At 42.9% G+C, this 25,768-nt stretch overlaps 1 protein-coding gene across 5 annotated transcripts in view; it reads right to left on the bottom strand.

Moving 5' to 3' along the window:
• opa1 (OPA1 mitochondrial dynamin like GTPase) overlaps positions 1 to 25,768 on the bottom strand; it is a 141,583-nt gene that overhangs the window by 77,296 nt on the left and 38,519 nt on the right. For all 5 annotated transcript variants that reach the window (XM_072474308.1, XM_072474306.1, XM_072474307.1 and 2 more), the window contains 8 exons: positions 23,188 to 23,268; positions 17,308 to 17,382; positions 16,925 to 16,996; positions 15,701 to 15,800; positions 13,653 to 13,783; positions 10,266 to 10,338; positions 9,954 to 10,026; positions 2,235 to 2,350 (listed from right to left, as the gene is read on the bottom strand). In XM_072474308.1, coding sequence (XP_072330409.1) covers positions 2,235 to 2,350; positions 9,954 to 10,026; positions 10,266 to 10,338; positions 13,653 to 13,783; positions 15,701 to 15,800; positions 16,925 to 16,996; positions 17,308 to 17,382; positions 23,188 to 23,268 — 721 coding nt within the window. The remainder of the gene's footprint in view (positions 1 to 2,234; positions 2,351 to 9,953; positions 10,027 to 10,265; positions 10,339 to 13,652; positions 13,784 to 15,700; positions 15,801 to 16,924; positions 16,997 to 17,307; positions 17,383 to 23,187; positions 23,269 to 25,768) is intronic.

The raw sequence follows: 25,768 nt of genomic DNA on the forward strand, positions 1-25,768 counted from the left end.
ACCCTGTCTCAATTACTTTTCCCAACAACCTCCAAACTTCTTAAAACGTTAAGCAGCTAAAATGAATGGCAGATCCTAATTTGTCCAAGCTGCAAAACTGGTCTCCACATCTCTCAAACATCATCTCCATATTATGTGCATACACTTATGTTATTATATCAACGCACATATTCCAGTCATCCATTTGAAATTCAATATATACATTGCGTGCACTCTTTTTCTCCACCTTATTTTAAATGGTAGGCCAATACATTCTCTCTCCAAGAGCACAAGAGAAAAGCAAATCTTTTATGGGTATCGAGCAATCTGCATCATACTATAGAAATATTTTACTAAGAGGTGCGACAACAACTCTTCAGAGTCCCACGCAATTATAAACCTAAAAGGGCATTAATAACTCATTTGCTTCCCCGACATTTCACTCCATATATTACAAAGACCCATTTTCCCTACATAGGATCTCCAAAGTCTTTGCCACATTTCCAAATCTGACTGCTCTCTCCACTGTTGCCTCAAATTCCAGAACTTGCGACCACAACGCCACCAGATTCCAGCTTTAATCACACATCTGCCTTTCCATAAAATTCCAACAGTGCAGGAGGAGGCCCTGCAAGTCTGCACCGGCCCACCGAAAGAGCACTCTGCCTAGGAACTCAAATCTCTGGATTGCCTAAATATAGATCAGGGAATCTGAAAGTTCAATCCGACAAATAGACAGCACCTTCGGCAAGGCAGGAACCCAACAGCGGAGTGTCAGCTCAGACGCTTAGACAAAGTGGTCTGGAACTCACTGCTTGAAAAGGTAGGAGAGATAGAAAACCTCACCTCATGTAAAAGGTGTCTAGATATGCACCTAAGGTCCCCTAACTTCCAGGACTGCGGGCCAAATACTGAAAAATGCGATTTGGCTGGGTGGCTTGGTTTTCAGCCAGCACAACTCAATGGGCAGGATAAACTCCTTTTGTGGGCAGCACGGTAGCACAAGTGACTAGCACTGTGGCTTCACAGCGCCAGAGTCCCAGGTTGGATTACCCGCTGGGTCACTGTCTGTGCGGAGTCTGCACGTTCTCCCAGTGTCTGCGTGGGTTTCCTCCGGATGCTCCGGTTTCCTCCCACAGTCCAAAGATGTGCAGGTTAGGTGGATTGGCCATGATAAATTGCCCTCAGTGTCCAAAAGGTTAGGAGAGCTTATTGGGTTACGGGGATAGGGTGGAAGCGAGAGCTTAAGTGGGTCGGTGCAGACTTGATGGGCCAAATGGCCTCCTTCTGCACTGTATGTTCTATGTTGTCCTGTAAATTTTTCCACGTTTTCTAAATATCTGAAAAGGAAGAATGTGCAGGGATATGGGGAAAGGGCAGGGAAGTGGCAGGAAGTGAATTGCTCCTTAGGAGAACTAGCACGGACACAATAGGTCAAATGGCCTTCTTCAACAATTATATTAATAATTGATCCTGGCCATGCACGGTATCACCCTGACTAATTAAAGTTCAAGCAAGGTACAGGAACATTACATATTACAAACATGTTTCTTTTAACATGCATTTTTACAAGTTTCTCATTTACTTAATTTTCACTTAGAAAAATAAATCTAACTGCTATGGTCAAATTGTTGGCTAAAGACTCGACTAATCCAGCCCAGACATGCAAGAGTGTGGTGGAGGCAGATTGAACTATGGTTTTCAAAAGAGAATTGGATAAGATCTGAAGCGAGAAAAAATGTGTGGTTTTGAGGATAAGGCAGGGGAGTGAATTGTTCTTGCAGAGAGCCAACGCAGACATGACAGGCAGATCAAAATAAAAAGCAAACAGGCATCAAGAACTCCTCCAGCTTTTTACTACTGGGATCATGCTTAATAACGTAATGAAGAAAGGTGATCATTAATAAATTTGAACTGTGTGCAGAAACTAGGGCTGCCCATAAATCAAAAACATAATCTGATTTTTCAGATTTCTATTTCTATCTCCCAAAATCACAATGCAAAAAAATTAAAGCAACTCTTCATTTTCTGGTTATTTATAAACATTTTCACTGGAATTGTACCTATGCCTTCCAAGATATAGTTTAAATGACAAAAGAACTTTTTAGGTTCCCTTTCATAACACACCTAAAAAGTCAACTTTTCACATAATTATAAAAAAGTATGGTTTGTGTTTCAAATATTAACTCAAATTGAAATTCAGTTTTCATGTGAATTTGATTAAAAACCAGAATGTTGTTATAATTTATAATTACCTTTAAACGCATCAGCCTGTTGTTCCACAGACTCACGCACCATTTTCCAGAAACAGTCCGAAACTGCTAGGCTCAGGTTTTTAGTTGTCACTTGATGTGCTTTCAGCATCCCTGTCCTTTAATGTAAAGAAACTCAAAATTAGTCTCATACACCATAGCATGTATGTAAAAGGCATGATAATTAGATCCCAAATGATTTACCAAAAGCATTTTCATTGCTCATCGTTTAGTAGTGTGGTAGCTGCCAGTGTTCACTTTATATGAGAGGTCAGCTTAAATTCTAATCTCAAAGACAATTTCCCCATTCATCCTGGCGGAGGTCTGTCAGCTCCCAACCAGGTCAGCGAGAAGAGTAAAATAAATCAGCAGAATGCTTCAGGAAAGTCAAGCCAACTGCAAAAGAGTATTGATAGCCATCATGAGAAGTGCTTAGACAAGTCAACCCACTCTCGCTCCTCAATGGGTGAGGACAATGACTGTACATTACAATGAACACCCTCAACTGGGAGGAAAAGGAAAAGTAACTTGTATTGAGCTCGGCAGAGAATTGCTGATATTTAAATAAAACATATAAAGGTTATACAGTACTGCCTTCATTTACCTGAAAAACCACAAGACAATACCTTCACCAAGGTTTCCAAGGAAATCATAAGCCATAAGCATTTTAACCATGAAAGCACAAAGTAAACAAGTATTTATAGCTGACACTGAATGGGAGCCATAAATCCACTGAAGTATAATATTTTGTGTAACACTACATCTTTCAAATTGTCCTGTTGCCATTCATATTTGCAGATATATCATCATAGAATTTACAGTGCAGAAGGAGGCCATTCGGCCCATATAGAGCGAAATCTTTCAGAGTAAGAATAGACTATCCTACTTGAGGGAGATAAATAAAGTCCCTTTGGGAACAAGGTAGATTAAAGATTTCACACTCAATGACAAAAGTTCAGGACCTCTCATGAATCTGTTGATTGAGTACTTAAGTGGGACCGGTCCACATTAGTCCAGAGTGCTATTGACGATTGATTAGTTTGCCCGACTGATGCAACCTGCCACTTGGCCGCACAGATTCTTCCCACTGCTTCATAAATCCAGCAAGTCAATAGCCCGATGGACAGGGTACCAAGTGGCTAGAAGCTGACCAGTGCCTGGTAACGCCACACTGTTTCAGTTGGCTACACTCCATTGATATCCATGCACATATTTGGAGCTCCATGCCAACCCTGCCTGAGCTCTCTGGAATTAGACAAGTGGAATCTGACACTATGGGGAGAGAGGTTGTACTCCACATTGGGCAAAATAAATTCCACTCAGAGGTTACTACTCAGAAACTTAATTGAGATTCAAAGCTTTCAGTGTTCAATCATCCAGTTTATTAAAAAGTGCCAAAATATTCTATGCCATTTGAAAATCTGATACATTAGTAATGGTCTGCCCAAGGGCAGGTCCTCTACACATATCTCCAAGCCTCATGGTCTTGCGCTTTCCTCTTTAGCCTCCCATTTTCAACTTCAGGTTGTCTTGTCATCGTCATTCTCTTTCTTCCTCTTGGCTCATGGCCCTCTAAACTTCCTTCAATCACATCCTTCAACAAGTTTGCATGCCTCAGACTGCGGCCAATTCAACCTTGTTGCCTTTTCCCGGTGATATTTCCGAATGATCTGTCCTCCTCCACAATCATGAGAACGTCTTCATTGCTCTTGTGTTCTTTCCACTAGCACATTCTATCTTTCGCCAGAACCACATTTGAAAACTTTTGAATCTCTCAAGGTCCACCTTTCAACCCTGTGCACAAAGACGCTCCAAATCACTGTCTTGGTAATTTATTTATTCAGATCTTTATGTTTGGCGAATGCAGTCTTTACCATTGCTATTCTGAGCAATGCTGAGGGGCAGCACGGTAGCATTGTGGATAGCACAATTGCTTCACAGCTCCAGAGTCCCATGTTCGATTCCGGCTTGGGTCACGGTCTGTGTGGAGTCTGCACATCCTCCCAGTGGGTGCGTGGGTTTCCTCCGGGTGCTCCGGTTTCCTCCCACAGTCCAAAGATGTGCAGGTTAGGTGGATTGGCCATGATAAATTACCCTTAGTGTCCAAAATTGCCCTTAGTCTTGGGTGGAGTTACTGGGTTATGGGGATAGGGTGGAGGTGTTGACCTTGGGCAGGGTGCTCTTTCCAAGAGCCGGTGCAGACTCGATGGGCCGAATGGCCTCCTGCTGCACTGTAAATTCTATTCTATGATTCTTGCTCCAATTATTTATGGCTGTAACTATCTCCTGTCAAGACACCTCATAGGTACTTAAACTGTGATACTTCCAACTGTTGACCAATTATTGTGCCCACTGTTTTTCCATCAATATTTCATCTAATATTCACAGCTTTCATCTTTTTTACATTAAGTTTCATTCTGTAAGATTTCACTACTTCATTCATTCGATCCATTAGCAGCTTTACTTTTTGCAGCGCTAGCCATCATGGCCTGATCACCTGCAAATGTCACTAGCTTTACCAAATGATCTCTGACTTTGAAACCTTTTTGTACTTCTTTAGTGCTTCTTTTATCATGGATTCCATGTGGCTGTTAAACAGCAATGATAGATAGCCTCGTCTCCCCGCCCTCCCCCATGCCCTATTACGCCGGGTTCGGTTTCATCAAATACGGGCTAGGTTGTAACAATCTGTTCCATTTATAGAGCTGCAATTATAGAGCTACAATCATTCTTTTATCTCTCCAATTAACTCTGATTGCCTCCAGCACTTTGAACAGCTTTTGTCAGCTCACAATTGAAAACCTTTTCACGATCCACAAAGCAGGTATAACACCTCTTTGCTGGTATTCTATGCTTTCCAAGATTAATATTCATAACTGCTATAGCCGCTCTTGTTTCACAAACTTTCTTGAAATCAAATTGAGCACAGCCAATGTAATGGCTTGCTTTGACTTCCAAATTATTTGCTAGGATCTTTAACATTACTTTGGGAGCATGGGTAATCAAAGCTGTGGTGCGACGCTCTTCACATTTTGAAATATTTTCCTTCTTCTCATTGGGCTTCATTTATGGCCATTCTCCCTTAGTGTACATTAGTGAACCAGATGGGTTTTGACAGCAATCAATGATAGGATCATGGTCATCATCAGTGAGACTAACTTTAAATTTCATATTTTATTAATTGAGCTGCCATGGTGAAAGTTGAGCCTGTGTCCCAGGAGTGTTGGCCTTTATCTCTGAATTACTAGCTGAGTGACATTACCATTGTTCAAAAGGGGCATGAAATCATCAAAATGCATAAAACAAATCAAATTCTGATAGGACTGGACAGACTAGATGCAGGCACCTTGTTTCCTCTGGCTGGAGGGTATAGAACAAGGGTTCAGTCTCAGAATACAGAGAAAGCCATTTAGGACTGAGATAGGGAGAAATACCTTCACTGGGGATAGCGAAACTGTGGAATTCTCTACCACAGGAGGTTTTGGAGGCCATGAAGGAAATATATAGATTTCTAAAGGCATCAAGGGGAATAGGGAGAAAGCGGGAGTCTGGTGTTGGGATAGAGGATCAGCCATAATCACATTGAATGGCAGAGCAGGTTCAAAGGGTCAAATGGCCTACTTCTGCTCCTATTTTTTATTGTTTCGAACACCAACTTAAAGAGAAACAAAATAAAGGCACACATTACTGCTGACAATGAAAGGCGAGTTTAAAATGAGACACCAACTCAACAGCATTAATATTTAACAATAATAGACTACCATATGGCAGGAAGGACCCTGAACTCTAACTGATCAGCTGCGTACTTTTGAACATGAATCAGCTTGGGCCTCAATTACAAAATCATAACCATATCAGGGAAACAGTAAGAGATTGAGTCACAGCTAGCTACCACTCTGTCTTTGGACTGCTTCGTTGGATCTGCAAAAAGGGAAAGTAGAGGAAGAAACCTTGAATTTCCAAAAGGGTCTTTGGAAAGAAACAACTTTGCCAGGATTTCTGCTAATATCCTCATCTATAATTTGGATATACTCCTCTACATTCCTGTGCTGTACATTTCTTTGTTCACTCAAAGAGAACTTTGCTTCCAGGAAGTTATCAAACAAAACTGCTATAAACATTTGACATGGCTTGAATGTTCAAATCTCTGGAATGAATCAAGCTGTAGTCACTAAATTAGGGTATAGCTCCATCTTGTGTTTAAATAAATTTATAAAAGTACTTTCTCCAGCACATAGCTTTCATAAACTCTCAACGCATTGGTCGCAAAACGACAATACTTGTAATATAATTCCTCTATTTACAAAGGAGTCATAAGCAACCTGTCTGTAAGAAATTGTAATATATTAGAGATACAGTGAAGACTTCATTCATCAAATGTTATGATCCCAGCTGATATTAGTTAGATCCCAGAGTGAAGCCTGGCATGATTTAAACATGCTTTCACCCCAGCTATATATTTCGACATATAAATAACGCAATTTACAATTTGTGCACTGTTAACCTATACTTATCAATAATTATATCAGTAAGTAAAAAAGATCAAAATTTAACTCAAACCCCCTAAAACTGTGGACAAGAACCATTTTATAACTGACAGACTATCAAGGCATATTAGGACTTTCAATTTCTTTATTAATGCTGTAAAATTGTGATGAAAATTCAGCTGCATTTTTCAAATAATGTAATTTAAGCTGAAAATAACATTAACTCAAATTCTTTAAATACTGTATTAAAATAAATATTATTTTAATTATTGTATAGCTTTCCAGATTACATTCATTGTACTTATTTATTTGTCCTTAGGGTGTGCACGTCACTGATTTATTGCACATCCTATTTGACCTTCAGTCCACCTTCTTGAAATTTATAATAATAATAATCTTCATTAGTGTCACAAGTAGGCTTACATTAACACTGCAATGAAGTTACTGTGAAAATCCCCGAGTCGCCACACCATGGCGCCTGTTCAGGTATACGGAGGGAGAATTCAGGATGTCCAAATCATCTAACAGCACATTTTTCAGGACTTGTGAGAGGAAACCGGAGCACCCGGAGGAGACACACGCAGACACAGGGAGAACATGCAGACACCTCACAGACAGTGACCCAAGCAGGGAATCGGACTCGGGTCCCTGGCGCAGTGAAGCAACAGTGCTAACCACTGTGTGACTGTGCCGCCAATCTATCTTTTGGAGGTATACTCATTGTAAGGAAGAATGTTCCATGATTTTGACAATGACAGTGAGGGAACTGCAATATGTTCCAATGTGTGTGGTTTGGAGAACTTTCAGGTGGCGTTCCCATGTGGCTACTATCCTTGATATTCTGGGTGATAAGAGGTTGCAGGTCTGGAGGGTCTGTCACAGCAGCCGTGGTGAGTTGTGGCAATGCATGTTGTAGATGGTAGTTGGGGGAATTAATGTTCAAGGTGGTAGACAAAGTGCCGATCAAGCAGGCTGCTTTATTCAGGATGGTTTTGAGCTTTTTGATTTTTGTTGGTGCAGCACTCAGCACCCTACAAGGCTTTTTAGAGACATTGGGTACCTTTTGACGATTCCCACAAGAGAAACATGATATGGCACTAGTTCACAAATGCAATACATTTTAAAAGTGAGAAGTCGGAGAAAGGGCCATCTCTTTAAGGCCTGCATAACATATAATATCAGATTGGAGAGGTAAGGAAACAGATTTGGAGGAGCTTGGAAGTGGTGGAGCAAAGTAACAGATTTGGGAGGAAGTGAAAGAGTAAAAACTCAGCAGTCATATTTTTAAAGACAAGTCATTAATAAATCTTGTTATTTCTGTTAAGTTATGCTAGTCTAATAGACGCATAGCAGAGCTTGCCAGACCCGTGAAATGCACATCCTGTTACATGTGGGAATGTCAGGGTGCCCCTATTCTTGGATAATCACATGGGCAGGAAGAGCTGTTGGCTGGAGCAGCTTGAGCTCAGGACTTTGTAGGAGTTTGAGCTCGGACTTTGGATTTGAGTGGCAGCTAGCATCACTGCAGTGCACACGAGGCTGAGTCACATTGATTTGATTGATTCGATGTATTGTCACATGTACCAAAGTACAGTGAAAAGTATTTTTCTGCAGCCAAGGGAACGTACACAGTACCTACATAGTTGGCAAAAAAAAGAATAATCCACGGTGGCGCAGTGGCTAGCACTGCTGCCTCACAGCGCAGTGTTCCCAGGTTCGATCCCGATTCTGGGTCACTCTCCGTGTGGAGTCTGCACATTCTCCCCTTGTTTGCGTAGGTTTCGCCCTCACAATGCAAAGATGTGCAGGATAGGTGGATTGGCCATGCTAAATTGCCCCTTAATTGGAAAAAATGAATTGAGCACTCTAAATTTATTGAGAAAAAAAAAAAGAATAATTAACAGAGTACATTGACAAATGGTACATCGACAAACAGTGATTGGTTCTACTGCGGAACAAGGGGCTAAACAAAGCAAATACATGAGCAAGAGCAGCATAGGACGTTGTGAATAGTGTTCTTACAGGGAACAGATCTGTCCGAGGGAGAGTCATTCAGTGGCATCACTGCATTGTGCATTGTGGATAGCAGAATTGCTTCACAGCTCCAAGGTCCCAGGTTCGATTCCGGCTTGGGTCACTGTCTGTGCGGAGTCTGTACATCCTCCCCGTGTGCGCGTCGGTTTCCTCCGGGTGCTCCGGTTTCCTCCCACAAGCCCCGAAAAATGTGCTGTTAGATGATTTGGACATCCTGAATTCTCCCTCAGTATACCTGAACAGGCGCCATGGTGTGGCGACTCGGGGATTTTCACAGTAACTTCATTGCAGTGTTAATGTAAGCCTACTTGTGACACTGATGAAGATTATTATTCCAAAGATGTGCAGGTTAGGTGGATTGGCCATTCTAAATTGCCCTTAGTGTCCAAAATTGCCCTTAGTGTTGGGTGGGTTTACTGGGTTATGGGGATAAGGTGGAGGTGTGGATCTTGGGTAGGGTGCTTTTTCCAAGAGCCGGTGCAGACTCGATGGGCTGAATGGCCTCCTTCTGCACTGTAAATTCTATGAAATCTAGTCTAGCAGCTATGGTGAAGAAGCTGTTCCTATGTCTGGATGTGCGGGTCTTTAGACTTCTGTATCTTCTGCCTGATGGAAGTGTCTGGAAGAAGGCAAAGCCTGGGTGGGAAGGGTCTCTGATAATGCTGTCGGCCTTCCTGAGGCAGCGGGAGGTGTAGTCAGAATCAATGTGCGGGTGGCAAGCTTTTGTGATGCGTTGGGCGGAGTTCACCACAGTCTACAGTTTCTTGCGATCTTGGGCTGAGCAGTTGCCATACCAAGCTGTGATGTAGCCGGATAGGATGCTCTCTGTGGCACATCTGTAGAAGTTTGTGAGAGTCAATGCAGTCATGCCGAATTTCTTTAGCTTCCGTAGGAAGTAGAGATGCTGTTGGGCTTGACTTGCATCAATGTGACTGGACCAGGACAGACTGTTGGTGATGGTGACCCCCCAGGAACTCAAAGCTATCGAATATCTCCACTTTGTTATAGAACGTCTTTGTTAAAAGACTGAATCGCATTGTTAGCCATTCTGTTTAGATACCTGAAACTAAAGAAGAATTTTCCTCCATGTAGCAGTGTGCATGTTATACCTTCAATTGTGTAACACCAAGTTTTAACTTTGCACTTTTTGCCAAAGTAATCGAAACGGTCAAATCAAAATTCCAAAAGTTGAAAAACTTACTTCAACAATTTTGAATTCTGAAAGAAATCTCCTTCATAATCCTTTATGGAATCAATACCTTCATTGGTGTTGCCTGGTTAAAACACAAAACATATACAAGCATTTCAATATAAATTTATATTTTAGTACAATACAACTACATGCTGTTACTTCTTAGTGCAAAAAAATTGTTTGCTCATATTCTAATTTCAGAAAGCATTTGAGCAGTAAGTTTTTCTGACAAAAGATGCATTTAGTGCCATAACTGAATTTGAATTAACGTTTGAGATGTTTTTAAAACTAAGCAATGGAATTGCGATGTGCCTTGCTTACCTCTTCCCGTAACAACCGCAAAGTAACCCAAAGCCTTCATTGGGAACAACCTGCCTTCCACAATCTGTTGAATCTGGAGTTGTACAATATAAATATTTCAGAGATAACTTGAATATCAAGTTGAGTATTAAATAATCAGTGTGCATACATTGATGTAATAATGTATTACCTATAGCATAATCATAGACTTAAATTAGAATTTAAATATCAATTGGAAGAGTGCATGTCTGAAGAAAAAGTCACAAGACAGCTAATACCAAGATAGCAAATGCATAGTTCAACTTTGAGAGATGAGATAGGTTTTAAATTTGTGAGTTGTGTCAGGTCTAGAGTGTGGTTTGCCTTGAAAAATGGATAGACAAGACTGCTGGTTTTTCACTGAACACTGGAAGGTTTCAGAGCAATGGCCATGTTGACTCCAATGGTCCTGCTCAAGAGTATCTGATTTTTAAAACTACCTCATTCTTTATTCATTTCCTTAGGATTCACTAAGTTGCCCTTGATTATATTCACATTTGAAATTAATTTCTTTCAAGGCCAACATTTATTGTCAACCTCTCGATACTTCTGACGAGGTAGTGGTGAGCTATCGCCTTGAACCAGTGCAGTCCATGTGGTGAAGATACTCCCAGTGCTGTTAGGGAGGGAATTCCAGGATTTTGACCGAGTGATGATGAGCCAATTGCGATACATTTCCAAGATGTTTCCAGGCACCCACTGCACTTGCCCTTCTAATTTAAGGGTGTTGTTGAAAAAGCCTTGGCAAGTTGCTGTAGGGTAGCTTGTAGAGAGTACACATGATGTACCACCAGTGGTACAGACAGTGAGTGTGTAAAGTGGTGAATGAGATGCTGATCAAGTGTACTGCTTTGTCCTGCCTGGATAGTGCCCAGCTTGTTAAGTGTTGGAGCTGCACCATTCCAGGCAAGAGTATTCCATCACAGTTCTGACTTGTGCCTGTGGAAATGCTTCAGGAAATCAGTTGACGAGTCACTTTCAACAGGATTACCAGCCTCTTGACTAATTCTTGCAGCCACATATTTATGTAACTGATCCATTTAAGATTCTGTTCAAGAGTGACAGTCGGGATGTCAATGGTGAGAGATTCAGCAATGTCAATATCGCAGGATGTCAAGGGGAGGTGGTTAAACCTTTTCAATTATGGTGCTTATTGTTTTGCACTTGTGTGGCATGCATGTTACTTGCCACTTGCAGCTCAAGTTTGGATGTTGTCCAGGTCCTGGTGCACTTGGACCTAGACTGCTTTATTTGAGGAGTTGGAAATGGAACTTAAATGAACACCATGTAATCATCGGCAAACATCCTCACTTCAGACCTTATGATGTCCAGACCGGAGGATAGTGCCTTGGAGAATGTCTGCAGTGATATTCGGCCTCTAACAACCACAACCATCATCCTTTGCGCGAGGCATGACAACAACCAGTGAGAATTCTGCCCCCACCCCTTAAATCCATATTTGGTCAAACGCTGCCTTGGTGTCAAGAACAGTTACTCAGACCTCACCTTATCTCCAATTAATCTCATCCACCCATAACTATAATAGGAGTATGTGGAACATATTAATTGTGAATTATATGATCTTCAAGCTAGTTATCCAGAGTGTGTTTAACAGGTAGTTAGGGATATCTTATAAAGGTGTACACCATGTCTGGTTGGTTTAGAGTTAGAGGTCCAGTGAATATTGTACCCAGCAGCTTATAGTAAACGAGAAGCTAGTGTCAGGGCACCAAGTTTTCTCTCTATATATGTTTATAATATATCTATGTAGACTTCCTCTTGGTTAATTTCTAATATTTTAAAAACTGGACAAAGACCGTGAAATTGCTGAAGCTATTTCTGTCTCTGGCACTGAACAAAAGGAGCTATCATGGAAGTAGCAGACAAACTTGCGACTCATTTCTTTGAGCAGACACTAACAGCCCACTGAGCCATAGAGACCAAATTCAAAGAGATTTATACAAAGGCTGTCTGCATTTCATAAGCCAGGAACCAGTTACATTGCCTTTCTGTACTGAAACCTCAATGGCCATTTTACCATCTACAAACAGCAGCACAGAGAAGGGACTCTGCTCAGATTGAATACCCAGCCCCTTCTACCCTTTCTCCGAGAACTTTTGTACCATCGCCTACAAGACTGATTCACCTCTGTGTGCCCATCTCCTCATGTGACATCAACTCTCCTGAAAAAGTGAATTATACAGCATCAGTTTTCAACCTACAGACCTCTGTGAAAGGATATCTCACTGGACTTTGATTGTGGACTCACGTGAACCAATAATCTTTTTCTCTGTGGTCTTTGCCCTATAAATCTTGCTTTTTAAAAAAATTTAGAGTACCCAATTATTTTTTCCAATTAAGGGGCAATTTAACATGGCCAATCCACCTATCCTGCACATCTTGGGTTGTGGGGGTGAAACACACGCAAACATGGGGAGAACTTGCAAACTCCACATGGATAGTGACCCAGGGCCAGGATTTGAACTCGGGTCCTCAGCATTGTACGCAGCAATGCATTAAAAAAAAAATTTTATTTAGTGTACCCAATTCATTTTTTCCAATTAAGGGGCAATTTAGCGTGGCCAATCCACCTACCCTGCACATCTTTGGGTTGTGGGGGCGAAACCCACTCAAACACGAGGAGAATGTGCAAACTCCACACGGACAATGACCCAGAGCCGGGATCGAACCTGGGACCTCGGCGCCGTGAGGCTGCAGGGCTAACCCACTGCGCCACCGTGCTGCCAACTGCAGCAATGCTAACCACTGTGCCACCGTGCTGCCCTTTAAATCTTCCTTTTCTCTATCACTCTTTTACTGCACAAGTGAACATGAGGCTATGTTGCTCCTCCCGTGTTTGAACGTGTGCAATAAACTAACCCTTAAGAGTTCATCCTATCTCGAGTTTGCTCCAGAATTAATAGAAAATTGAATCACACCAAAACGGAGGGGTTGAAAAATACACCACTGCTTTATAAAGGGGGAAGCAGTGTTTTTGTTTCTGTTTTTGGATGGGAGGCAAGGGGAGAAATAATGGCTGGTTAAACTAATGCGTCCCTCCCCTCCTGTCCGCAAGACTTCATACATCCCAGCACACTTGCTTTGTTCAGATGTTATTTTTACGCAACTGTAATTCACCGATTTGCATTTTGAACTGGATTATTGTAATAAAAACAATGAAATAGGCTACAAGGGCAACCAAACAGTGAACATTTCACGTTGCTTAAAGCAATGAATAAATGATATTCAGGAACATTATGAATTTATCTGCTATTCACAAGGTATAAAACATATAACTTGTTCAACAAAATACCACAGAAGCTTGTTTCAAACATATTTTGAAACTACTCAAAGTTGCAAGGCTCTTACCCTACTGGGACTAGCCAGGTTTTTCTCTGCTAGATCCACTTTAGTCAACACAAAAATGGTCCTTCTGCCTTGTGGGTCCATCTGGCTAACCAAGTCAGTTACAATACTGCGTTCAGCATCTACTGAACCATCTGAAAACAGAACAGAAAACCCATAGCAAGTCGGGAAAATATGCAATTTGTAAAAAATGTGTTGCTCATTCAAATATCTTATACTTTGTTGTATCCACTCGAGTTTAGAAGAGTAAGAGGCGACTTGATTGATACCTTTAAGATCTTGAGGGTTTTTGACAGGGTGATGTGGAGCAGATGCTGCCGCTTGTCAAGAGAATCTAAGACCAGGGGTTACTTTTTTAAAAATAAGGGGTCACTCATTTAAGACACAGACCAGTGGAATATGTTCTCTGAGGGTCGCAAGTCTCTGGAACTCTCTCCCTCAAAAGGCAGAAGAAGCAGAGTCTTTGAATATTTTTAAGGCAGAGCTCAATCGATTCTTGATTAATAAGGAGGTGAAAGGTTATCGGATGTGGTGCTGGTTACAATCAGATCAGCCATGATCTTATTGAATGGTGGAACAGGCTTGAGGGGCTGAGTGACCGACTCCTGTTACTAATTCGTACGTACGCCTGCTCGAGAATTTATTCTAAGTGGTCACATAGTGTAGGAAATAGTCAAAATCCAAGTTTTAAAAATATTGTAACTGCAGCTGAAATACAAGCTGCATTGTTCCCAGTGAGTCAAGGTCAGCTTGCCGGTGAAACCTTATGCCAGCCTCTCAGTTAGACTGAAAAGGGAGTACAGCCAGTAAATTAGATATCAATGCGAGTGATGGTAGAGACCACTATTCACAATTTAAAACTAGTAAACCAATAGGGGGCAAAGAATGAGGTAGTATAAAACATAGGTATAAGGTTACTGGCACAAGTGTTGCCCATCTCTTCGCCTTTGTTCTCCTCCAGTTGTTTTCTTCCTTATGCCCTGCTGGGCTTTTGCTTCTTTTCTTTTTTGAAGTGTACTAACTTGATTTTTACAATAAAACTCAATCTCGCACTACCAACAGACCCTCGTCTCGGATTTGAAAAATAATAGATCCTACACATAGAAAATGTCAAATTAAGTGCACTTCATTAAAACTTCCTCATGTGCTTACTCTTTACAACAACATGATCTTTTATTTAAAATCTGTAAATATATTTAGTTCAGCATGTGATAATTTATATAATTCAAGGGACCAAAAGTATGGTGGAAATCCTACCTAAATTCCAGCAAACAACATATCTAAATCATGCTTTGAAAAATCTTTACAAAGAGTCACCCAGGCTCAAAACGTTAGCTCCCTTCTCTCTTCACACCTGCTGAGATTCTCCAGTATTTTCTGGTTTTGATTCAGATTCTAGCATCTGCAATAATTTGCTTATATTGAAATTAGGGTTAATTTTTAGAATTGGGCTAAGTTAGTTTTGCAAGGCAAAATGAAGGTATAAACTTCCGATTGCAACAATTTTCAACTTGGTTCCATTGGTAGAACTTTCACCCATGAGTGAAAACGCTGAGAGTTCAAATCCAACACAACGACATAAGCATGTAATTTCTGCTCATTGCAGTAATGTGGAATTGCTGTATGGATACATTCTTCAGATGAAACCATAAACACATCCTATCTACTTAGGTGGATCAGATTTAAAGAGAGCAATAAGTTCTCCTCAATCATTAACAAAATACAGAAACTAAGGGTTAACTTTTGCTGGCAGAGAATGTTGGCTGCAATTTTTCTATCTGATAGCCACAGGATGCGCTATACAAATATGCAATTTTGATGTTAACCATAATTTTGCAATGTGTATAGATCATTAATGCATAATTTACATAGATACTAAAAATTAAAATGGAAAATTCGGTCAGCACCCCTTTGCTTCAATATGTTACGTCGCAACAAAATATTAATTAAGTGTACAATGATTAATTAAGTTATCTTTATTGTCAAAGTATACTGAGCATTTAAGTTTCTCACCAGCCAATTTTCTTAGTACATTAATTTTAAATTCTTACCTTGTATACAAAGGATAATGGCATTAGGGTTCTGCATGTAAGCCTTGCTTATGCTAAAAATGATGTCCTTGGTGTCGGAGGCCATTCCTGATGTTACAGTCTTTAACATAGAGAAAAAAACCCATAAAGTTTAGTAACATGATAGAAAACATTCTTGCCATCATCCTGTAAAAGGTCCAAGCTCTGCATAACAGAATGAAAATTGTCAACAAATTTTATAGTTAATTATATCTTCAAGTGCAAATTCAAACAATACATTTACAGTACTTGCGATAAACAATAATCTTTATGCGAACATGTGACACATTAGTCAAAGGAGAACTGTTGACACAAAAAACAAGGTCCAACACTTTTTCAAATTCTTTCAATGGTAACAGACAGCACTTCCAAATGCTAGTAGCTTCTCTTCTGTACATTGCGAATCCCCACAGCCTGGGGAAAGCGGGCAGCATAATCAAAGACCCCTCCCACCCGGCTTACTCACTCTTCCAACTTCTTCCATCGGGCAGGAGATACAGAAGTCTGAGAACACGCACGAACAGACTCAAAAACAGCTTCTTCCCCACTGTTACCAGACCATCTTATGGACTGACCTCATTAACACTACACCCTGTATGTTTCATCCGATGCCGGTGTTTATGTAGTTACATTGTATACCTTGTGTTGCCCTATTATGTACTTTCTTTTCTTCCCAAGTATTTAATGATCTGTTGAGCTGCTCGCAGAAAAATACTTTTCACTGTACCTCGGTACACGTGACAATAAACAAATCCAATCCCAATCATCATGGGGCACATAATAACAACAGTAATCTTTATTGTCACAAGTAGGCTCACATCAACACTGCAATGAAGTGAAAAGCCCCTAGTCGCCACATTCCGGCACCTGTTCGGGTACATAGAGGGAGAATTCAGAATGTCCAAATTACCTAACAGCACATCTTTCAGGACTTGTGGGAGGAAACCCACCCAGACACGGGGAGAGCGTGATCACATCAACAAGCTACCACATGGGAAAGAGTGCAAAATATCATCAAAGTTTTGATCCAAATACTTCATGTTCTATTTGGCATTCAACGTAGCTAGAACATTTATTCATTATGATCATTTTTCTAACACCGATAGATGTAATTAGCTCACGAGAAGGAAATTCTGCTGGATCTCCCTTGATTTTAGATGCATCAGTTCTCGTTTACAGAACAAAGAATTGCTTTCTGATACTCACACTGATAACACCAGGCAGATCGACCAGTACCATTCGCTGCAGACCTGGACCCTTCACGTTTAATGAGATGGTCTGTGAATCATAAAAACAAGACCAACAACTTCAAAATTGAGAGTTCAGAATGAAGTAAGGACAATCTTATGGAGCATTGGGTAATGATAATGCGGTTAATTGCAAAGCTTGTACAGTGGTTGAGGAAGTAAAAAAATTATCACAAAGCATAGCCCCATATCCAAAGCAACTACGGTTTACAGAAACTTTACATTGTAAGCTATTATTTATTGTCCTGTTTCATTCAAAATCTAGGCAATATAATTCCATTTTAACCAAGTATTGAATGAATATTTTTAGAAGTGCAAATAATTGCACGCAATTATCCTTACCTCAGCACTGACCGTTTGCCCTTCCTTTACACTATTTCTCATTCTTATTTCTATTTCATTGCGCAATGCTGCTAGCTGCAGAAACAGAAATAGACAAAAATGATCAACGATGCAAGTAAAACCACAGCTACTCAATATATTTGGACAATTAGATCATTAGCGTCCCCACAGGCATAGGAAAAGTAGAATTTAGAGGTTCAGGATTTGTTACAGGAATTCATTACACAGCTGAAACTGATGAGCAGTGAATTCGGACATTGATTTGCAACAGATCAGAGCCTGAAATAGCAGCTCTTGTCTGGCAGATTTCAAGATCGGAGATTTCTATGAGCTATATTCTATTTCGTAAGGTTATGGAGGTAACGCCAACAACATTGGATTTTAAAAAAAAAAAATTTCAGTACCTAAATTATTTTTTTCCAATTAAGGGGCAATTTAGCATGGCTAATCCACCTAACCTGCACATCTTTGGGTTGTGGAGGTGAAATCCACGCAGACACGGGGAGAATGTGCAAATTCCACACGGACAGTGACCCAGGGCCGGTGTTCGAACCTGGTCCCTCAGCGCCTTAACAGCAGTGAGAACGTGATGGGACCAAGGTTAATGTCTCAACCAAAAGCACTCCCTCGGTGCTGCACTGGAATTTCAACATAGATTTCTGTGCTCATACACCAGTGTAATACCGAGATAGTGCTGCACTGTCTAGGGAAGATGATGAAAGGGCCAAAGATGGATCTTTGAGGAACTCCCAAGATGCGTGTGCAGGGTTGGAAGAGCAATAATTGTTAGGGATATGCCAGCAATGACTGGATAGTTCAGAATTAAATGAGGACAATCTTATGGAACATTTGGTAATGATAATGCGGTTAATTGCAAAGCTTGTAGAGTTGTTGAGTGTTATAACCTGCCTACTTGTGCTGCTGTGTATATATATATATATATATATATATTATATATATGTTATAGTAAGTAAATGTTATTACTTTGTATCCTTAAAACTCGTGCTGGATTCTTCGTGGCCCTTACAAAACTGGCGACGAAGGTTAAAGTGAATAGCTGTCTACACTGCTGAAGCCATCTCCCTGGATTTTTGTTGGATACAGGTTGGAAGTTGTTTTCTATTATACCATACCTCTGTACGGACGTTTGGATGTTTTTGATGCTGCGCTGGAAAGCTGGAACCAGTACGCACAACGGATGCGTTACTATTTCCGGGGTAACAATATCACCGAAAACGAGCGCCAGGTGGTCATATTGCTCACCGCCTGCGGCCCGCATACGTTTGGGGTGATTAGGAGCCTTACGTACCCAGCTGCGCCGGACACCAAAACGTTTGATGAACTTGTGAATATAGTAGGGCAACATTTTAACCCAACCCCGTCCACGATAGTCCAGCGTTACCGGTTTAATACCGCTGAGAGGACCCCTGGAGAATCCCTTGCCGATTTTTTTAATCCAGGCTACGCAGGATTGCGGAGTACTGTGACTATGGTGAGACCTTGTCAGAAATGTTACGCGACCGTTTGGTTTGCGGTATTAACAATGCGGCCACCCAGAGAAAGTTGTTAGCGGAGCCAACATTGACTTTTCAACAGGCCATTCAAATAGTATTGTCCCGAGAGAGCGCAGAGCGAGGAGTACAGGAGCTACAGGGAATGGAAGTGCATGCCTTGGGGTGCAACCCCTTCCGTCCGAAAACGTCCCCCCGCACTCCTGCGGTACCTTGGGCGAGGCAATGTCCGGACCAACGCCAGTGGCCGTCGGACATTCCTCCCCGAAGGGAGCCTTCTCCAGAGCCAATGGATGTGGAGCCATATCCGTGTCAGACTTGTAGGCGCCGACCCCGTCGCGGACGGCGGTCCTGGGGGCGCCAGAGGCGCCGGCGTTCCGACCGAAAAACTGGGACCAGCCCAGAGGCCGTACCTTCCATGTGGATGAACCTGCGGCGACTACTCCTGAGGACGTGGAGACGGAGGACGACTGCCTGCAGCTGCATCGTGTGGCAGCTCCCCGTGTGGCCCCCATTAAGGTGACAGTACGGGCCACCCGCTTGAGATGGAGTTGGATACTGGCGCAGCGGTCTCAGTGATCGGCCAGAGGACATTCGACCGCATCAAGCAGGGTATACAGACCCTTACATTAACCGACTCACAGGCCAAGTTGGCCACCTACACGGGGGAACCACTGGACATTGCAGGAACTATAATGACCCCTGTTGTCTATGGACGCCAGGAGGGGCGTTTCCCACTTATCGTGGTGCGCGGCCATGGGCCCAGCCTGTTGGGTCGGGACTGGTTGCGCCATTTGCGGTTGCAATGGCAGCACATCCTCCAAACAGTTTCTGAAGGGTTGACTGAGGTGCTAGGACGATACCCAGATGTATTCCAGCCTGGTTTGGGGAAAATAAAAGGGGCCGTAGCCCATATCCAAGTTGAACCAGGAGCCACGCCGCGTTATTTCCGGGCGCGCCCAGTGCCTTACGCCTTGCTCGAGAAGGTAAAAGGGGAGCTCACTCGTTTGGAGAGTTTGGGTATTATCAGGCCCATCCGTTTTGCTGACTGGGCAGCACCAATTGTACCTGTAATGAAGCCAGATGCCACAGTTCGCTTGTGTGGCGACGATAAACTTAGTGAATACAGTTTCCCGACTCGACCAATATCCAATGCCTCGCATAGAGGATCTCTACGCGAAACTTGCAGGTGGACTCTCGTTCACAAAATTAGATATGAGTCACGCCTACCTGCACTTGGAACTGGACCCTGCCTCCCGACCATCTGTAACGATTAATACACACCGGGGCCTGTATGAATATACACGGTTGCCCTTTGGAGTATCCTCTGCCTGCGCAATTTTTCAACGTGTTATGGAGGGCATTTTGAGAGGTTTACCACGTGTGGCTGTCTACCTAGATGGCGTTTTGATTACAGGGACGTCGGAGCAGGAACATTTGGAAAATCTGGAGGCTGTCCTTAGACGCCTTTCGGAGGCTGGAGTCCGTTTACGTCGCACAAAGTGCATGTTTCAGGCAAAGGAAGTCGTCTACCTAAGTTATCGGGTGGACCACGAAGGTCTGCACCCCGTCGCAGAGAAGGTGTGTGCAATTCAACATGCCCCCGCCCCGACTGACACTTCGCATCTTCGTTCTTTTCTCGGTTTCGTAAACTATTACGGGAAGTTCCTCCCCAATCTGGCAACTACGCTGGCCCCTTTGCACCTTCTGCTAAAGAAAAATCATACCTGGGTTTGGGGTCAGCCGCAAAAGAAACCACTTTCCGGCGGGTAAAGCAACAATTGTCGTCGTCTGGGTTACTAACCCACTATGATCCTGGAAAGCCTTTGCTCGTCACATGTGATGCATCCCCGTATGGTATTGGGGCCGTCCTGTCCCACAAGATGGAGAACGGGGCCAAACGACCGATAGCTTTCGCCTCCCGCACATTGACTGCAGCGGAGAAAAAGTACGCGCAGATCGAGAAGGAGGGCCTGGCAGTGTTTTTTGCGGTGAAACGCTTCCACAAGTACGTGTACGGCCGCCATTTCACTATCGTGACTGATCATAAGCCCCTGCTGGGACTTTTCAGAGAGGATAAGCCAATACCGCCCATTGTTTCTGCACGGATCCAGCGCTGGGCTTTGTTGCTTGCTGCATACGAGTATTCTCTGGAGCACAAACCAGGTACGCAGATAGCAAATGCCGACGCACTGAGCCGATTGCCTTTATCGACCGGCCCCATGTCGACCCCCACGACCGGTGAGGTGGTTGCAACCCTAAATTCTATGGACACCTTGCCTGTCACGGCATCACAGATCCGTGAGTGGACCCAGACGGAGCCAGTCCTGTCAAAGGTTCGGCACATAGTCCTGTATGGTGGGCAGCATAGACAGCTCCCAGGCGAGTTGCGGGCATTTTCCTCCAAGCTGTCAGAATTCAGCGTGGGAGACGGCATCCTCTTGTGGGTGACGCGTGTGATTGTCCCGGAAAAAGGCCAGGAGCTGATACTATCAGACTTGCACAATGGGCATCCAGGCGTGACCAAAATGAAAATGTTGGCCCGGAGTTATGTCTGGTGGCCAAGCCTCGACACCGACATTGAGAAGGTGGCCCAAAACTGCTCCATTTGCCAGGAGCATCAGAAGCTTCCGCCGGCTGTGCCCCTACATCACTGGGAATGGCCAGGGCGGCCTTGGGCACTCTTGCATGCAGATTTTGCAGGCCCTTTTCAAGGATCCATGTTCCTTCTACTAATTGACGCCCAGTCCAAATGGCTAGAGGTGCATAAGATGCAGGGGACAACGTCCTGCGCAATAATTGAAAAGATGCGTTTGTCGTTTAGTACGCATAGCCTCCCCGAGGTGCTGGTCACGGATAACGGCACTCCATTCACGAGTGAGGAGTTTGCGAGGTTCACGAAGATGAACGGCATCCGCCATATCCGCACTGCCCCTTACCACCCGGCTTCAAATGGGTTGGCAGGGCGCGCAGTGCAGACATTCAAAAGAGGCCTAAAGAAGCAGTCTTCCGGATCAATGGACACGAGACTGGCTCGCTTTTTGTTTACGTACAGGATCACCCCCCATGCAGTGACTGGGGTAGCTCCCGCAGAACTCCTAATGGGCCGGAGACTTCGCACCCGCCTTAGTATGGTTTTCCCGGACATTGGCGCAAAAGTATGCCGCACACAAGAACGGCAGGGACAGGGATTTTCTCGGCATCGGCCGATTCGGCAGTTTGCGCCCGGTGACCCAGTGTTCGTTCAGAATTTTGCTGGTGGTGCCCAATGGGTTCCTGGTGTAATCTTTCGCCAAATGGGCCCTATATCTTACCAAGTGCAAGCCCAGGGTCGACTCCAGCGAAAACATGTAGACCACGTTCGGTCCAGAAGACCATCCCCTCAAATGATTCCCCGCCCCCAGAGCTCATTTCAACAGCCGCAGAGACCAGAGACAAGGGAAGGTAGTCCTCACAATCTTCCACTGGTGCCTCACTCGAAGACTGCGCAGGTCGTTACGGGACCGAATGGAGATAGAGACGCTGACATGACGGAGGCAGCAGACTCTGACTCCGAGATGGAGACACAGGATGCATCAGAGGGGGAATCCTCGGGTCCACGGGCCGTGGATGTACAACCGCGCCGTTCATCACGGAAGCGCCGGTCTCCGTCTCGTTACACGCCGCCTGATCCAGCGCCGCGTGCAAATGGCGTCCGGCCTGCGGCCAAACTAGTCCGACGCCCTCCTTCGCCAGGGTCTTCGGTGGATTCCTTGGACTTTGGGGGGGGGGGGGGGGGGGAGGAGGGATGTTATAACCTGCCTACTTACCATTGGCTGGGGACTAATGACTATCCCACAATCCTGTGGGAGTATGAGCTTCCCCAATGAGGGGGGGCGGAGAAACCACTAGTAAACTCCTAGTATAAATTTACTGCTACTGTTATGTATATATGTTATAGTAAGTAAATGTTATTACTTTGTATCCTTAAAACTCGTGCTGGATTCTTCGTGGCCCTTACAAAATTGAGGAACTCAAAAAATACAAAGCATAGCCCCAGTATAAATAGTATTATCTATAGCTGATTACTGTCATTTCAGTGTTGTAGGAGAGGCCAAAATTAGTCTAAAAAAGGTTTTAAGCAGTTAATTATAGGAGGTAAGCTCCAAACTAGGAAATAACAACAAATTCAAGAATGTTAGCAGTGTTCTGACAAAAGGTTATAGACCTTAAACATTACTACTACTTCTCTTTCTACAGATGTTGCCTGACCTACTGAGTATTTCCAGCATCTGCACTATTTGCCTTTTGATTTTTCTTCACCTTGTTCAACAACTTAACAGTGATTACACACAAATCTTAATTAGGTGAAATAAACATAAGAACTTACATCTTCATCTTTGGTAAGGTCAAATTCTCGTGAGCTGTCTTTAAACATTGCCATATGGTGAGGTCCTTCACTCAATGTCACCTGAATGAATTCAAATCCACAGAAATTATTCAATGAATAGGGGTCATTTTTGCAAAAATACATCAACACTAGTAAACAAACACAAAAGAAATGTCTTCCATTTTATGCAATTTGTTTGTTAAAGGTTTGCTTACTTGTAGTAATCAAAATATATTTTAAAACAATCTTGATCAAGAACAAATGCTGCAACATTAGCTCAACTATTTTTACTTTTGAGCTATAATATCCTAAAAAAAGTTGCCATATTCAAAGGGCTATATATTTAACAAATTCAGCATGTCACATATGTGACAAATAAAACTTCATACTCTGAAATTTGGTACCAGTTAGTTATATTTCATAATACATTTTATATATATAATTTCTTTTATATATGTGGTTAGCGCAGAATCAAAAACATACGGCAAAAGTTGAGTAATATTAAAAAAGTGGAAATTATGAAGGTGTTGTACACCTTACATAATTCAAGGCTTTGAACAAAAGTTCCGAATTTGAATGCTTATTGAACAGAATCTCATAATAAACACGAAAGTACTGATACAGACATACATAGAAAAGAAAGAAGAATGGAAATTAGTTTGACCTTGAGTTTTAAAAAAATTCTTAACCCTTGCTATGAAAGGCAAATACTACACAGGAAAGTAAAAACCGCAACAACTATTACAAAGACATTTAATCAAAGTGGCTGTGACATGAGAAGGAAATAAACCTATTTATTTGTTTACAGTAATTAAGACAAGTAGTTCAGACCCAGCCCTCTCATACAAGCTTCTTTCCAAATGTTTTAACTGATGTGCAAAGTCCTTTGCCATAACACAATTGAGCAAATTCCTGTTCAGTAGTCAAACATCTGACTCACCTTTAGCAACACCAAGAGAAATCTGTTCTTGAACTAATTTGTTGACCTACCAATTTTCTCCCCTACCCATTTCTACTGAAGATGTAGACACCTTGCAGGTGCATAATGCCATAAACAGTAGGCACCTGGTCTCCCTGTCAGCTGCTCCTTCTTCCCGTGTGATCTGTGTGTGCACTAGATGGCTGTAGTACTGTGAAGTCCTCTTGCCAATATTCAATATCTAGCAGAGTTTTCTAGAGTGACCAGGAACCGAAGCTCTGATGAATTCCACCCCCTCCCCCTCCATCCCCTACTGAATGCTGTAACATCCACACCACTACCTGTACTGAGATGAGCCCAACCAAACATATAAATATTTTGGTTTGAGAGATTCAGCTATGCCCATCTCATTACAGAACCATATACAGTATATCCAATATAAGGATTTATTTCTATTATTTTTTAAATATAATGCCTCTCTTCTTAGCACTAACATCTCCCCCATTTAATTGGCACAAAGTAGAAATTAAAAAGCATAATTCACTGACAATATTTACTCTGTATTGAAAACTGGAAATGCTTCAACTCAAATGTTTGCTGTAATTTATTTATTTATAAAAGTTCACATCGTAAATAACCATAGCTTCTGCATCGAATACTTCACACCACTTTCAGAGTTCTGGCCAGCTTTCCTTCTAAACTATGGGCGTGATTCTCCGGCCACATTGTGCTCTCGCTTGAACGCAATGCGGATGGTGAATGCCGAGAAAGCCCTCCAGCGAGCCTCCCGACAGGCTCCGTGCCTCCCGGGATTCTCCGAAGTCCCGCGAGGTGTCGGTCGGCCCCCGCCCCAAATGGGCGGGACCAAATAACGCTAGCGGAAGAAGATGGTAAACTTACTTACAGCCTATCTGCACTGGGTCCAATGGCCTCCTTCAATTCACCAACCTTCCCAGGGAGGCTGCAGCCAGGCACCGATCAATGCTGGTCCACATGTGGACCTGGCGGAAAGGCACCCAGGGGGTCTCCTGGGCCATCAGAGACCCCTGGGTGATCAGGGCAAGTACAGGATGGCTCCTTGGCCCTCCCTCTGGAACGTGGACACCATGGCAAGGTGCCCGGATGGCACTGCCAAGCCAGCAGGAGCACTGCCTGGGTGCCAGAGTGGCAGTGGGGAACTCGCAGGCATAGGCGGCATTAAATTCCCTGAAAAACCTCCACAAATTAACTTGGGAGAATCGCGCCCTATGGGCATGCATGGTCACTCTGCAGCCTAGTAGGTTCCATGCAGACGCGGTCCTGTGATAAATACCGTGCAGCCATGCAAAAAAATCGAAAGATTGAAAAAAATTGTCTGAGCACAATAGCAAGATTTCAAAGGGAATGGTGGTTCTGATATCAAAGACAGCAGTTTGGTGAGGCTGAATACAAGGCATTGCACCATGCATTACCAAATAAAGAGAAGTATGTCACTATGTTTTAAGTGGCCCACCAATGATTCATCCTTCTGAAATAGTTCAAATGAAAGCTGTACAAATCAGCTTGAGAAATAGAATTTCCAAAAACGGCAAAGCAAATGCTACTTATTCAAGGTTAAGTGCACAGACTTTCTCATGCTTACTCCCATGTTCTATAGATCTCCCTTAATATGTTCTATCTCCT

This window comes from Scyliorhinus torazame, chromosome 14 (genome assembly GCF_047496885.1).
Source record: "Scyliorhinus torazame isolate Kashiwa2021f chromosome 14, sScyTor2.1, whole genome shotgun sequence".
Lineage (NCBI taxonomy): Eukaryota > Metazoa > Chordata > Chondrichthyes > Carcharhiniformes > Scyliorhinidae > Scyliorhinus > Scyliorhinus torazame.